Source organism: Mercurialis annua, linkage group LG2 (genome assembly GCF_937616625.2).
Source record: "Mercurialis annua linkage group LG2, ddMerAnnu1.2, whole genome shotgun sequence".
Lineage (NCBI taxonomy): Eukaryota > Viridiplantae > Streptophyta > Magnoliopsida > Malpighiales > Euphorbiaceae > Mercurialis > Mercurialis annua.
The window spans coordinates 12,216,493-12,232,573 of NC_065571.1; the positions used below are offsets into that span (position 1 = coordinate 12,216,493).

At 32.6% G+C, this 16,081-nt stretch overlaps 1 protein-coding gene across 1 annotated transcript; it reads right to left on the minus strand.

Moving 5' to 3' along the window:
* Positions 1-11,298: 11,298 nt before the first annotated feature.
* On the minus strand, positions 11,299-13,952 carry LOC126670258 (F-box protein At1g80960-like). Its single transcript, XM_050363949.2, has 4 exons — positions 13,870-13,952; positions 12,894-13,751; positions 12,550-12,699; positions 11,299-11,663 (listed from the first exon to the last, which is right to left on the minus strand). The coding sequence occupies exons 1-4, from the start codon at positions 13,873-13,875 to the stop codon at positions 11,364-11,366; spliced, it is 1,314 nt and encodes a 437-aa protein (XP_050219906.1). The 5' UTR covers positions 13,876-13,952; the 3' UTR covers positions 11,299-11,363.
* Between the last annotated feature and the right edge of the window lie 2,129 nt (positions 13,953-16,081).

Below are 16,081 nucleotides of genomic sequence, written 5' to 3' on the forward strand. Positions count from 1 at the left end.
TTTGTAAATTCAAAAGTAAAAGGAGAAAAATAATATGATATTACTAGGATATTAAACTCCATAAGTCACTGAGTTATTCCAATATTACAGAAAGGGTACTAAATTTGAAATCGTTAAAATATAATCACTAAGTTATCGAATTATTTCTCAGGGAGGTCACCGTCTTAACAGAAGGTCATTAAATTTATCGCAAATTACAAAACGGGTACTGAATTATACCATTTTGTTAAAAAATGATACTGAATAATACACCTTTTTGTAATTATGGCATGCCACGTAGGATAAAACGCAAAATGTTTAGAGCGTTTTGTCTCGAGTGATATCCCGTGAAATAATTTGATAAGTTAGTGACTATTTTTTAACGATTTGAAACTTAGTACCCTTTCTGTAATATTGGAATGACTCAGTGACCTAGGGAGATTAATATCCGATATTACTACTCTGAATATTACATATTTAAACTATTGTTCAATTTTAAATACTATATAAAAACAGTAGCTCCCAAGCGACAATTTTAATATATTTTTTTTTCAAATTCCTAAATAGACTATAATATTAATACTGTGACTAATATTCAAGCTGTTATTCAATTTTAAATACTATAATATGATAGTTTTTTTGTGCCCAAATTTCTAACTAGATCATGGTGAATTCTTGGAAATACAAAATATTCCTTGAGGAGTGCCTTGATAAATGTCTATAAATTTCTTTTCGGCCAATTGAAGAATTTTAGTTTTCTCATCTCCATTTATTTTCTTATGGAGTTTCACCTTTGCTTGCAAACCAAACATATTATTAAGAACAATATATATAAACTTCAAATCTTGTTCAGTTCTCACTTTAACATACTCACACAGTGTTAATTTTTTAAATGCAGCATCATCTTGAATCTTATTCATTAGAGCACCAACTTTTTTTTTATTGTCTACCATAAACTGTAATTCTCTTGTCATTCTACCAAGAGACATAAGCTGAAGTTGTGACTTCCACATTTATATGTCAAATCTTTATTAATTTGTGTTTTTTCTTTTCTTTTCTATTATATAATTTGTTTTCGCTATTGTATGAATATATATTTCCATTTTGAATATAAAAAGTGTGATAAATTATATATACATGACTAATTAGCAGTTGAATCATGCATGTAATTTGCACAATTCATTTTCCATGACAAGCATTTTAATTTTTAACAGCTAAAAGATTTTACAACTTTTTATTTTCCTCTGTTTCTTTTATATGCAAACATTTTAACCATTTAAGCACTAATTGATTTTGTGACATTTCGTTTTTTTAAACCATTTTTGCATGACAAGCAGTGACGGACGCAGACTTTTTTTTCTTCAGGGGGGTCCAAAATAAATAAATATATACAAAACAAATTTAAACAAAAAATATATAAATTAACAACATTTCATTATAAAATTAATAAATCATATCACAATATTTTCTTTCGGACTTCATCTTCTAAAACTGTTATATAATAGTTGCATTGTTGGTTTTTTATAAACACATCTTTTTAATATAAGTAACCATAATTATTTAGTAGCTCACCCCCATCCAGTAGCACAATAGACTTTTAATGAAATTAATCGTAGAAAAAGATCGTTCAATTGATAATATAGAAATTGATAAAACTAATAATAACTTCATTAACAAATAAATTAAAAAATATATATTTTCTTGCTGCTATGTTATTTTTTATAAAAAAAACCTCCAATTCCTACTACTTTAAAGAAATTTTCATCTAAATTATGCATTTTCAAAAATGAATTTCAAATTTATATAAAAAAAGGACAAAAAAGTTGAATGGATAAAATTTTACACAAAAAAGAAAACTATTTTTGATTAATGGCAAAAATTATTCTTTAGGATCATAGCATGACATGTTAAGTAGATTTTTCGATCAACGAATTTTATCTCTCAAATCGTGTAGATAGCTCTTTATATTAGGTCGTAGTATTGTAGCGCTAGATAAATTTTATGAATCTACCTCAACATTAGCCTTTTCAGGAGATATTTGAGAAACAATCAAATTTAATAATTCTTGTCGGCTATTTTTAATTTTAATATAAATTTGTTTTATATCTAAAAAGATCATTCAAATAAAATATGACAATACATATAATAATAAAATGAAATTAATAAAATAAAAATAATTAAATAATTTAATTTAGTTATTATATAAATATTTGATTATTATTAGTTTTATTATAAAATTTTAAAAAAAATTGTTAAAAAGGCTAATATTAATTCAATAATATAGAAAGGACAAAAACAGTAAATGGATTCCTTTGGCACAAGTGATATTGTTAACTAATTAGCTTTGGCTGAATACATAGTTTAACCCCTGAACTTGTACCCTTTTACCCATCTAATCCCTGAACTTAACGTCTCACCTATCGAACCTCTGAACTTGTTAAATAAGCCGATTTGACCCCTGAACTTGATAAATACGTAAACATTAAACCCCTCCGTACATAATTTCTTCTAGAATGTTTTAAGTGACAGGTGGACACGGAAGGGTTCAATATTTACGTATTTATCAAGTTCAGGGGTCAAATCGGATTATTTAACAAGTTCAGAGGTTCGATAGGTGAGACGTTAAGTTTAGGGGTTAGATGGGTAAAAGGGTACAAGTTTAGGGGTCAAACTATGTATTAAGCCAATTAGCTTTGCTATGTTAAGATCATTCATATTTCATAGTATCAAATTGGTCTTCATTTTCTTTGTTTTCTAAGGGGGGCCAGTGTCCCCCTTGGATCCTTAGTAGGTCCGTCACTGATGATAAGCCTTTAAATCATTTACAACTAGCTTTTAATTTTGTTTTTTTTTTCTATTTCCTAGCTATACGCTTATTTCATTTACTTTTTATGTGAATTCAGTTGCATATGGAATTAATGCACTTTCTCAAAAGAAAAAAAATTATTTACTTCAATTAAATAAAATTATTCAATCCAATTTATTTATTTTTTAAAGTTAGGGATCGAACCAATAGGATAATTTTGTATATTTAATAAATATTTACAAAGCTATTTCCAAAATATTTTTAAACTGTGTAATGATTTTATCAAATTATTGTTGAGTTATGGCTCATATTGTTCCTATTTGGATTAGGATATATTGTTCCTATTTAGATTAGGATACTTAATCCTTTGTTTAGCATTGTTTTCCTTTTAGGATTTATAATCTAGTTCCTTATTGGATTAGGACTTAAATTGTGTCTTAAGGGTTCACTATAAATAGAGGTGATGACCCTATTGTAAACTCACAACAAACATATAGAATAAATTCTCTCTCTGCCGTGGAGTAGATCGCATTGATCGAACCACGTAAAAAATCTTGTGTGATTTTTTTCTCTTCTCTTATTTATTTTATGCTGCGCTAACAAGTGGTATCGGAGCCTAGATTTCAAATCTGAGATTCTAGGTATTTTGTTGATTGAAAATGTCGCTTCATAAATTTGATATTGAGAAATTCAATGGTTCGAATGACTTTACTTTGTGGAAAGTCAAGATGAAGGCTGTTTTGATTCAACAAGGATGCATAGCGGCGTTAGGAGGAGAAAGCAATTTACCGGAAGGTTTGTCTGTGGGAGAGAAGGCAGATATTATGTCAAAGGCACATAGTACGATTCTATTGAGTCTTTCTGATGAGGTGTTGAGAGAGGTTATCGGTGAAGGAACTGCTGATGCTTTATGGGGAGCGTTGGAGAGCAAGTTTCAGAAGAAATCTCTTACAAACTGGTTGTATCAGAAACAACGTTTGTATACATTGAGGATGACGGAAAATACTCAGGTAAGAGATCATGTTAATAACTTCAATCGAATTGTTATAGATTTACAAGGTGTTGGTGTTTCGATTGAAGAAGAAGATCAAGCCCTCATTCTTTTATGTTCTTTGCCCAATTCATATGAAAACTTTGTTGATACAATGTTATATGGTAGAGATTCGATTTCTGTTAGTGATGTAAAGGATGCTTTGCAATCCAAAGAACTAAAGAAAAAGGTCTCTAACTCTAATGAGGAGGAATCGGTTTCTGGTCTTGTGGTGAGTCGGGGCAGGAGTCATGAGAGAGATGGTGGGAAAGGAAACAGGTCGCGTTCCAAATCGAAGTCTAATGGACGACGATGCTATCACTGCAAGGAGAAGGGGCACTTTAGAAGAGATTGTCCGAAGCTGAAAAAGGGTGGCGAAAACAAGGAATCAAGCGGTAATGCTAATGCAGCTGTGGTACAGGAGAGTTCTGATGAGGAAGAAAGCGGTGATGTTTTGACTGTGAGTACATCAAGTTCTGATAGTACCTGGGTCCTAGATACTGGTGCATCTTATCATATGTCTTCTAGAAAGGAATTGTTTAATTCTTTCAAGGAGTGGAATGGCACTGTAAAAGTGGCGAATGATAAGGAGCTTGCTGTCAAGGGTAGTGGTTCTGTTCAGATCAAGATGTATGATGGTATGGTTAGAACATTTGATGCTTGGTATATTCCTGAATTGCGGAAGAACTTGATTTCTGTGGGTACACTTGACAAGCAAGGGTACAACCACTCAGGTGGAGATGGACAGATCAGAATTTCTAAAGGTGCATTGACTGTGATGAAGGGTGTGCTACAACACGGCATTTATATTCTCACAGGAAGTGCAGTAGTGGGAACTGTGGCGGTTGCTCGGTCCTTGGAGGTACATGATGGTAAAACCGAGTTGTGGCATCAGAGGTTAGGTCATATGAGTGAGAGGGGGCTATCCATATTGAGTAAACAAGGGTTGTTAGAAGGAGCGGAAACGGGGAAGCTGAAGTTCTGTGAAACTTGTATTCTTGGCAAGCAACGCAGGGTGAAATTCACTTCTGGAAGGCACACTTCGAAAGGCATCCTGGATTATATTCACTCGGATTTATGGGGTCCTGCTCGGGTTGAATCCCACAGGGGACTCAAATATTTTGTGACCTTTATTGATGACTACTCGAGAAAGGTGTGGTTGTATTTTCTGAAATCGAAGGATGAAGTGTTTGGGCGGTTCAAGGAGTGGAAGACCATGGTTGAAAAACATACTGGAAAACAGGTCAAGACACTCAGGACGGACAACGGGTTAGAGTTTTGCAATGCACCATTCGATGACTTCTGTAGAAAGGAAGGTATAGTGAGGCATCACACTGTACGGTACACGCCACAACAGAATGGGGTTGCAGAGCGGATGAACCAAACACTACTACAGCGTGCTCGGTGCATGCGGTTAAACGCGGGTCTTCCAAAGCGTTTCTGGGCTGAAGCAGTTAACACTGCTTGTTATCTGGTGAATAGATCGCCATCTACTGCAATTGATTTGAAGACACCTCAAGAGGTATGGTATGGTAAACCCTCTGATTATTCTGGCTTGCGTGTTTTCGGTTGTGTTGCCTATGCTCATGTTAATGATGGTAAACTTGAGGCGAGGGCAATGAAATGCATATTTCTAGGGTATGCGACTGGAGTTAAAGGGTACAGACTGTGGTGCACAGAGATGGATAGAACTCCAAAACTGATTATTAGTAGAGACGTAACCTTTGATGAATCTACTATGTTTGGCCAGAAAGAGGAACTTGGTGATCTTGCAGGAAAAACTGATCTGTGTGCTAGCCAGAAGGTGGAGTTTGTAGCTCCAAATAGGATTACTACTGATCCTATAAACGAGCCTAATGAAGAAGTGGTAGAAGAGAGTATAGCAACAAGGAGAGGAAGAAGGCAAATCAGAACACCAATGAGATATGTGGATTGTGTTGATACAGTTGATACTAATCCTATGGCTTATGCTTTGGCAATAAGTGAGATCATTGATTCTGATGAGCCGCAGTCGTATAAAGAGGCAGTGCAGAGTAGAGAAGCATCTGAATGGTTAATTGCCATGAATGAGGAGATGCAGTCTCTTGAGAAGAACAGTACATGGGAGTTGGTACCTCGACCAAAAGGAGTGAAACCGGTAGGATGCAAATGGGTCTTCAAGAAGAAAGAGGGTATTCCTGGAGTTGAATCAGCTAGATTCAAGGCGAGACTTGTAGCGAAGGGTTTTTCACAAAAGGAGGGAATTGACTACAATGAAGTATTCTCACCTGTTGTGAAGACAAAACCATTCGGGTTCTTCTATCTATGGTGAGTGCGTTGGATCTTGAGTTAGAACAACTTGATGTGAAAACAGCATTCTTGCATGGGAGTTTAGAGGAGCAGATTTATATGTCACAGCCGGAGGGATTTCTTGATTCTGATCACAAGGACTATGTGTGTTTGCTGAAAAAGTCCTTGTATGGTTTGAAACAGTCTCCTAGACAGTGGTACAAGAGGTTTGATGCTTTCATGCTTTCTCATGGGTATGTTCGAAATCAGTTTGACAACTGTGTTTACTCTAGGAAGTTGTCTGATGATTCCTTGATCTATTTGTTGCTATATGTGGATGATATGTTAATTGCAGCTAAGTCTAAAGCTGAAATTAATGACTTGAAAGCCTTGTTGAGTAGTGAGTTTGAGATGAAGGATTTGGGTGCAGCCAAGAAGATTTTGGGCATGGAGATTTGGAGAGATAGGAAAGAAGGCCTGTTGTATGTTTCTCAACAGAAATATATTGAGAAGGTGCTGCAATCTTTTCAAATGGAGAATTCTAAGCCAGTAAGTACTCCTTTGGCATCGCATTTTAAATTTGATGCTAATGCACTACCTAGTACTGATGCTGAGAAGGAATACATGATCGATGTTCCGTATTCGAGTGCAGTTGGAAGCTTGATGTATGCAATGGTCTGTACAAGACCTGATTTAGCACATGCTGTTAGTGTGGTTAGCAGATTTATGAGTAATCCAGGAAAGACTCATTGGGAGGCGGTCAAGTGGATTATGCGGTACTTGAAGGGAACGAGTGGCATATGTCTGGTTTATGGTTCTAGTGGTGGTTCTGATGGAATTGTGGGTTACACAGATTCCGACTATGGAGGAGATCTTATTCGAAGGAGGTCCTTAACATGTTATATCTTCACCCTATATGGATGTGCTATTAGTTGGAAAGCAACTTTACAATCTACAGTTGCTTTGTCCACAACTGAAGCGGAATACATGTCATTGACGGAAGGGGTCAAGGAAGGTATGTGGTTGCGAGGTCTAATTGATAGCTTGGGTTTAGAAGTTCAGAAGCCTGTGATTTATTGCGATAGTCAAACTGCTTTGTGCTTGGCGAAGAATCCAGTGTATCATGAGAGATCAAAGCACATTGATGTGAGGATGAACTTCATTCGGGATGTCGTGGAAGACAAGAGATTTCTTATAGAGAAGATAGCCACTGCAGTTAATCCAGCGGATATGTTGACAAAGTCGTTGCCTACTGAAAAGTTCAAGCTCAGCTTGGACTTGGTCAATGTACGCAGTGCATGAGGCCCTTAAGGGGCATGGATGGCAGAGAGAGAGTTGGTCTTGGTTAACTTTGACTTTGGAGTAATTTTAAGTCAAGGTGGAGAGTTTATTCTGTGATGCAATTTGGTGGCCTTTGTGATTTGCTGAAGAAGGTTTCAAGATTAATCTTGTTGGATGTATTCGCCAAGGTGGAGATTGTTGAGTTATGGCTCATATTGTTCCTATTTGGATTAGGATATATTGTTCCTATTTAGATTAGGATACTTAATCCTTTGTTTAGCATTGTTTTCCTTTTAGGATTTATAGTCTAGTTCCTTATTGGATTAGGACTTAAATTGTGTCTTAAGGGTTCACTATAAATAGAGGTGATGACCCTATTGTAAACTCACAACAAACATATAGAATAAATTCTCTCTCTGCCGTGGAGTAGATCGCATTGATCGAACCACGTAAAAAATCTTGTGTGATTCTTTTCTCTTCTCTTATTTATTTTCTGCTGCGCTAACAATTATTAAAAGAAAACTAAATTTAGAGATCAAATTAAATTGTAATTAAATCGATCACATGTTTTAAAAGAAAACTAAATTTAGAGATCAAATTAAATTGTAATTAAATCGATCACATGTTTTGATCAAATCAACTGGTATAGTTAACTAATGGAAAGGTACAATGGAGAACTTAGCTAGTTTGACTTAACTTCATCCAAATTTAAGAAATTACCCCTAATAAAACCTAGGCAAAAATCTATGCTAAAGTTCATCTATTTTTCAGTTTTTTTGTCTTTAAACATTTTTGTTCTTACTTGGTCTATTTACTTTCGAAATAAGAACTCTCTCTATTTCTTTACTTGGTTTCTATAATTTCAAAAATATAAGAACGCTTTTTCTTTTTATCTTTAATAATTAAAAACCACGTTTAATTACTAACTCTCATAAATCATAAGCGACGTCTTGCATTACATATTATGACTATCCAAATAAGACTGAACGATGATGCAATCTAAGAGAATCTTCATTTTATATGCTATATATTTTATGTTAATTTTAGCACAAAATATAGTAAAATACTAAAATTAGTATAAATTTTAAATCTTACCTCCAATGCACATTCATATATTACATGACAAAATTTTAATTTTATACTAAAAATAAGTTTTAAAAACCGGACCAGACCGGCCGATTAAACCGGAAATCGGCCAGTGATCCGGTTTAAAATTGTAAAAAAAAAACCGCAATTTATGGTTGAACCGGATTGGACCTGATAAAACCAATAAAAATCAGGAGTTGAACCGGTAAATCGCTGGTTAAACCGATAAAAAATTCATGAATCAGATTTTTTTAATTTATTAAACTGGTTGAACCGATCATTTAACCGATTCAACCGGTTGAACCAGGAACCGGTAGCCACACCGGTTTGGTCACTGGTTCGGTTTTTAAAACACTGCAAAAAAAATTATTAATAATTTCAATTTTAATTTAATATTTAAATCTCATTAATAATTACTGATAGAGTCTGGTATTCGAAACGGGAGTTTGACCTGCAAAATAAGATGGCTGATCGGACGGTGGTTGTCCGATCTTTGATGCTTAAGTTAGTAAATAGCTTAAGAGAGTATTATTTGTAAATTGTAATTCAGTTGTGTGTAGGCATCATATCTCGGTCCCTCATATTGTGATGTGGGAAAAGCCGGTAGAGGTCGAATAAGAAATTGATTCCTTTAAGAAGTTAAATATTTAATAGGAAAAGGATTCATATTTAGCGTGTTTCCCATTTAGGGATGAGTACTATTTAGGATTGAGTCTTAAATAGGGTGATCTTTCTGTATTATAATTTGCCTTTGAATAGAATAATATATTTACTTTATCTAGAAGATCTTGAGCTTCTAGAATCTTCTTTTATTATCGTTGTTGTAGTTGACTTTGGAGTTTGGACTCAATCTTGGAATGAGATTCGTATCCAGATCTCGGTCATTTTTGGAGTATTCTTGTTTGTCGGATCATAAGAGTTTAATCATTGTTTCTATGGACGAGTCCATGTGTACTTAACTCTAGGCAGGCGAGTCTCGTAGGACTCGTCCTCGCTAGTATGAGTTGTCTGTTGATCTTGTCTCTGACTTATTATCTTTGGCAAGTCATGACGTTCACTTTGGTGAGCGAATACTATAGGACTCTGCTTATCATACTTGTATTTTGAAAACGAGTTTCCATCAATTAGTCATTAACTATTAGAATATATATTTTTAATAAATAATTTTTATCAAAACAATATTATTTCTGAATTAAATATATATAATACATAAAATAAAAATATTGAAAAACATTATAAAATTTAAATTATTACAATAATTTTTACACATTCGGCAATTACATGATAGAGAGATGGAAATATTTGGAAATCTATGCTTTGAATTTATTTTATTTTCTATTATCTCAAGAATTTTTTCATGGTGCTTTATTCATTTTTTTTTAAATTATGCGCTAGTCAATGATCATGATTTTAGTGTACAATTAAAAAATCTATTGTTTGATTGATATAATGACTGGTATAATTGATATGCTTTTCCGTTTCAAGCAATTATACCTTTACTGTCAATTAGTATTTTTGCATTTTCAGGTTGCTTATATTTCTCCCTTCTTGCCTTTGTTTTAATTTCTATTTCTTATGATTTTTGGACTCATTCTTTTGTATATGTTGTTCATGAGCTCTAGTTAGAAAGCTATTCAATAATTTTTACCTATTCCATCGCTTCCGGATTTTCTACTTACCGGAATTTCTGCCATCCTCTTCAGATCTCTGACCTAGCAAGATGCATTTTTTATTCTCCTTTTTAGACATTAAATTGCTTGATCCTATCGATGTAGACGGGTTTTGCAAACTCATTCACTTTCGGATTTAATAACCTGATTATTAACAGAAGACGACGAAACAGTTATATGTTTTCAGTATGTGTTTATACAAGAATACAAACTCCTATTTATATGAGAGAAATGAAGTCTTAGTATGCTAACTAAATCACAAAAAATCAATCTATAATAAAAATAGATCAAATCTCCTATAATCATACTAATCAAATCACCTAAAATCATTATTTAACATATTTGGAAAATCCCTAAAATCATGCTAACCCCCCCCCCCCCCCCCCCCCAAAAAAAAAAAAAACTCAAGTCGGTATAGTAGAAGTCATCTTGAGTTTGCTTGATAGAATTTGAAAGCGAGTCGGAAGATGCGTTTTGGTGAAAATATCAGCGGTTTGGTCGGCAGATGAGATAGGAATCAAACATATGTTAACTTTAACTACGTGATGTTGTTGTAATTTTACTCACCATCTTGTAATAAAAGTGGACTTTAGTCCGGGTTGTCGAACCCACATAGATAAGAGGCTTAAAGTGAGTGAAATATGAATTTGAACTCCAATTCGTTTAGCAAACGAGTGATTGGTTTTTAAATTAACTACTACGGAAATTAAAACAACTAAATTAACTACGGTTTATAACAACAAAAGGGAACGTCAAGGGATTGGTAATTACATATATCATGCAATCATGGTTTGATTAATTGGAGACACTACAAGGGCCAAGTCGAGCCTAATGCGTCATTTCCGCTCTCTCGAGCCTCAAAGAACAACAAAACCGCTACCTAATTGCCTAATCAGTACCGAGTTCAGTCTCGTGACACCAAGCACAACTACACAATCAACTAGCAATTAATCAATCAATTCTAATTGTTCAAATTAGAATGAAAAAAATATATTCGAATATGCCTTTCAACGTCTTATTTATAAGTCAAAATGGGGGCCTGATTGTTTAATATTTAAGATGTTGGTGACATATTTGAACTTCTCTGAACATTGAGAGGCTGGTTTGATTCTGTATTCAAATCTTAGGAGTATAAATGATCCTTTTTTCTTAAAAAAACATATATTTTTCTGATTTTTTTAAATGCTTTATACAATAATGAGTGTCATGATTGCTATGAAAATAAAATTACAAAGCACTCAAATCAAAGAATAATAATATCTAAAGAAGTTAATTTTTGCTTGAGCTCAAATGCCATTCTCCTTCCCTGTTTTTTGTTAGGAGTTGTCTTCTTCTGGGATGGCGGTAATCGAAGCTGATGTGATGGACATGAATTAATAATAATCTTGTGGAGTGATTCAACTTTTTCAATTAAAAATGTCAGAAATTCCATATCTATAGGTCGCCCATAAAACCCAACCAACTCTACAATTTGGAGACATCGATGAACACCTTCGGCAGCTTTCAACACTCTATTTGTTGCACCAGTCTTTCGTAAACCTAACTATAATCATAAATAGCAAAAGATCAACATTTCCATTCAATTAAAAAAAAAAAAACAAAATAAAAATAATACCAATAAGACCTAATTACTTAAAAAAAACCCACATTATAACATTTTTTCGTTTACCCTCATTTAAAAAAAAGTTCATTTGTACACTTTTTTTGATTTTTTGTTTTCACCTCTACCCTAAAATTTAAATTTTTGGCAATTTAATTAACTAAATGATGAAAATATTATAAATGATTAATAATATTAATGTTAAATTAGAATTTAAGCTAAATATAGGATCATTTTGAATATTTTTTCAAATAAAAAGAGATCAAATTAGCTCTTTAGGGTAGAGACGAAAATGAAAAATCAAAAAAAGGATGCAAATGAACTTTTTCCTAGGTCAGGGTATAAACGAAAAAATGTTACAACGTGGGAGTTTTTTAAGTAATTAGGCCTACCAATAATTATATTAGTATTAATATTAAGAGTTACTCTTAGTTTTTATATTTGTTGCGATTTAAACATATTATTTAAAACGTTTCTTCACACCTTATTCTTTTAAAATTTAGCATTATATAGCATATATTTCCGTTTTTCCACAAAATATAAGGCTGTAAATTAAAACAACGTTATTTTGCATAAAACGGCATCAAAAAACGGATATATATGCTATATTGTGTTAAAAATAAAAAAGAAATGAGATATGTGATACAACATTTTAAATAACATGCTTAGAGTGCTAAAAACGTAAAAGGTCGGAATTTAATATACAAATACCTCTAATGATATAAAGTTTTAAACTAAACCAAGTCCGTGACTTATTTATAAATCCAACCGAACGGATCGATAATGTAAAGATTCGGTATATGTAAGAAATTTTCAATAACATATTTACCTGCAAACTAAATGAGTGCAAGAAGGGAGCGGCCATAATTAAGTGAGTCACACCAAGTAGGGTGCTCACTTCTTTTTCTATGGACGAACTGATCACCAACTGCTTAAGATTAATCAGTTGAGGCAGATTTTTGAGATTAGTTATTTGTTCCTACAGAACAAAAAACATATTGGACTCGGTTAAAAGCGTAAAATTAACAAGTTATCAAAATTTTTAAGACTTCAATTAACCAACGAATTATAGCGCTGAATAACAAGCTATCAAGATCGTGGATTCAAATTCCCCAAAAAGCGCTCTCCTTTTCCAATTATAGATATAATACTATTTTAAATTTGCGTACTTACAATTGAAGCATTCAAACGGAGAGTCCGTAATCCAGAAAGATAGCTCGAAAGTTTGAGAAATGCAGTAGGCATACACACATGAGTTGTCCCACCAATATCCACATTAACAAGACTACCACTATTCCGAATTTGAAAATTCATATTTGCTCCATAGTACTTGAATGTCACTAAATTTGGTGCGCAAATTTCCATCGATTCGACCCGACAACAGACGATTTTCAAAGTCTTTAATCTAAGCACGGACCGACCAACAACATTCAATGTCGTCAAAGTATACGACCCTTCGACTTGTAAATGTTCAAGAAATTCACAATTCGAGAGAATATGATGGATAATATGTGAAGATACATTTATGGATCTAATAGAGAGCAACTTCAAGAATTTAATATTAGAAGTGCCTTCAATTGTTGTAATATAATCACAGCAATGTTGGGGAAATTTTGGGGACAATTGTTCGCTAGGCCAGCCAATATGATCTTGTGATAAATCCAAATCCAACGTCTGGATACCTTTCTTTTTAAATGCAAAGTTAATCCAACGGTCAACATGATTCATACAAAATATATCAAGCATGTATTTTACTCTAAATTCATGTAGGGTGGAGCCCTTATGGGAATTGATAATTTGATTAATAGAATTAATATATTTAGATCTATTCTTGTAAAATCTCTCGTTATAATCATCATGATAATAATTTGGCGTCATTTTTAAACCATCAAAATTAAAAACTAGCGAAAAACGCCATACGGCTGCCAATCTTTTAGAGACAACCGAAAGTCTGAGAGCTTCCTTAATTGACAATAAAGAAAAAACCGAGATAAGAACATCATCTGGTAGGTTACTCAATGTATTCAGCAACTGTTTCAAGAAACAATTTGAATATAAATAAAAAGTTTTAAAGAAAAAATTTGAAATCGAAATCGAAATCGGAAGGAAAAAATATCGAAATGGAAATCGAAAGGAAAAGAAACAGTACCTGCATGTTGCCGCATATGGATGGAGGCACGGCAGTTAATTGACAAAAAAACTCATGCTAAGTGTAACCCTTCTGCTTTTATAATACATTCGTATTATTGTTTTGTTTTTCCTATTCCAACACTTATTTGGATTCAAATCCAACCCTGATTCACCAAATTATTATGAGCTACCAATAAAAGTATGAACATAGGGTTAACGCGCCCTTTGAACTTATAACTTAAAATCATTTAATTTAATTTTTACTTTTTTGAACAACTAACTCTAAAATTTATTAATTTTGGATCAGATTAGTTCATAATTAAATTTTAAAAACGTGTGATAAATATATAGGAGGTGAGGAATGCGAAAAATAAATTAGAAAGTTTCCTAATTGTTGTGATAAAATTAATCTAAACTTATTTTATACAATAAAAATTACAGTTATGGGATAATCTGGCCTAAGATCGAAGAGTTTTGAAGTTAGTTGTTCAAAAAAATAAAAACATAGTTAAAAGATCTCGAGCCACAAATTCAGAAAGCGTATTTACCATTTGTTCATAAAAATATTTAAAAAGATAATTAAAGGATATTAAATTTTGTAGATCACTAGGCTTTTTTCAAATTACAGAAAGGTTACTGAACAAATTTTTCTTACAAAATGGTCATCACTTAACGGTTTGTCACAAAATGTTTCTGTTGTTATAAAACGAAGAGAAAAAACAAAAAAACCCACAAAATGCTACTTTTTTTACATCAGCTACAATTTTTATTGTAAGTTTATCATCACTTTTCTTCTTCTCTCTTTTGCTTGCTGCTTTCCGGCTCAAACGCGTTCTTATCCGACTCGATAATCAGAATAGTTCGTCGACCTCTCCGCCTCCTCTATTCAGGATGAGTTTCTTTAGCTAACTTCCAAAACGAAGCTTTGATTTCAACGAATGAGAAAGTCTCTGAAACTCCAAAAATATTGTACTCGTTTAACATGCCGGAAGCTCGGTCCAATTCGACTTAGTACTTGTGCTGAAACAAAAACACGTAGCTATTAAAATCAGATTGGAGCCTAAAAATAGGATGTAGCGGCGGATTGGTACGGTGTTCCAGTGATACAATTACAACAACAATAATTTTAACAATGAAATTATTACAATAAAGAAGAAACAAAAATTACCCAGATGAAAATTAATTGTCATTAATTAGAGAAAAAAAGTACTGACCTCTGTGTTCGATTCTTGAAAATGAGGGGAAGAGAGCGCGGTTAAACTTGGAGGAGAAAGAATGGATAGAGAGAATGAGTGATTGTTAGAAGAAGAATCGAAGAAGAAGGTGAGTTTATTAGAGTAATTAGTATTAGCAGTAATTGAAGTGTCAACTGCCACTACAAGTATATTGACTTTCTAACAGAACCTTCTAAATAAAGTCCATTTATTATTTACATAATATAAAGACTTTTAATGCTTTTTTTCTCCATTTTAATATCGTTTGAGTATTATTCATAGAGCAGATACATTTTCGATATATGTTAAATATATCATATAATTATTGACTTATTTAATACATAACATATATACATATTTAATACATATCCGATTATTCAAACCTTTTTGTGTTTTTTTTTATCCTTTTTTGATATTATTGTGTATATTTTTAAGTTTAAAATAATATGCAAATGGACTTTAAAAGTATAGGAAAAAAATAAAATAGACATCATTTCTTAACCAAATCGAATTAAGAAAAATGATATACATGATTTATACATAATTTATACTTGATCGATACATTTTTTGATTTTTTTTTATAATTTATACATGATAGATGTTGTTTTAAAATAGGGTTAATTGCAAATTTATACACGAATTTTACCCTAATTTGCAATTACAACATAAACTTTGAAACTTGACAATGTTAGTAACCAACTTTACATTTTTGATAAATCGATATACCAAACATGAAAAACACTAACGTGGACATTGTAATGTACCGCCATGTGACGTTGCGTGATTGGTCGGTGTACCAATTTACCAAAAAATGAAAGTTGGTTACTGACATTGCCAAGTTTCAAAGTTTATATTGTATTGCAAATTAGGATAAAGTTCGTGTATGCATTTTTAACCCTTTTAAATATACATAAGAGATACAATTCTACTACAGAAATTATACATGGTAGATACGTTTTTTTCATTTCTTAACCAAATCAAATTAAAAAGGAATGAGATATGTAATTTATATATAAT

What these genes read in the sequence shown, in the direction of transcription:
- LOC126670258 (XM_050363949.2), bottom strand. An exon ending in TCCGTTTGAATGCTTCAATT is followed by an intron (nt 12,700 to 12,893) that starts GTAAGTACGCAA and finishes TTTGTTCTGTAG; the next exon opens with GAACAAATAACTAATCTCAA. An exon ending in TGCACTCATTTAGTTTGCAG is followed by an intron (nt 11,664 to 12,549) that starts GTAAATATGTTA and finishes TTATGATTATAG; the next exon opens with TTAGGTTTACGAAAGACTGG.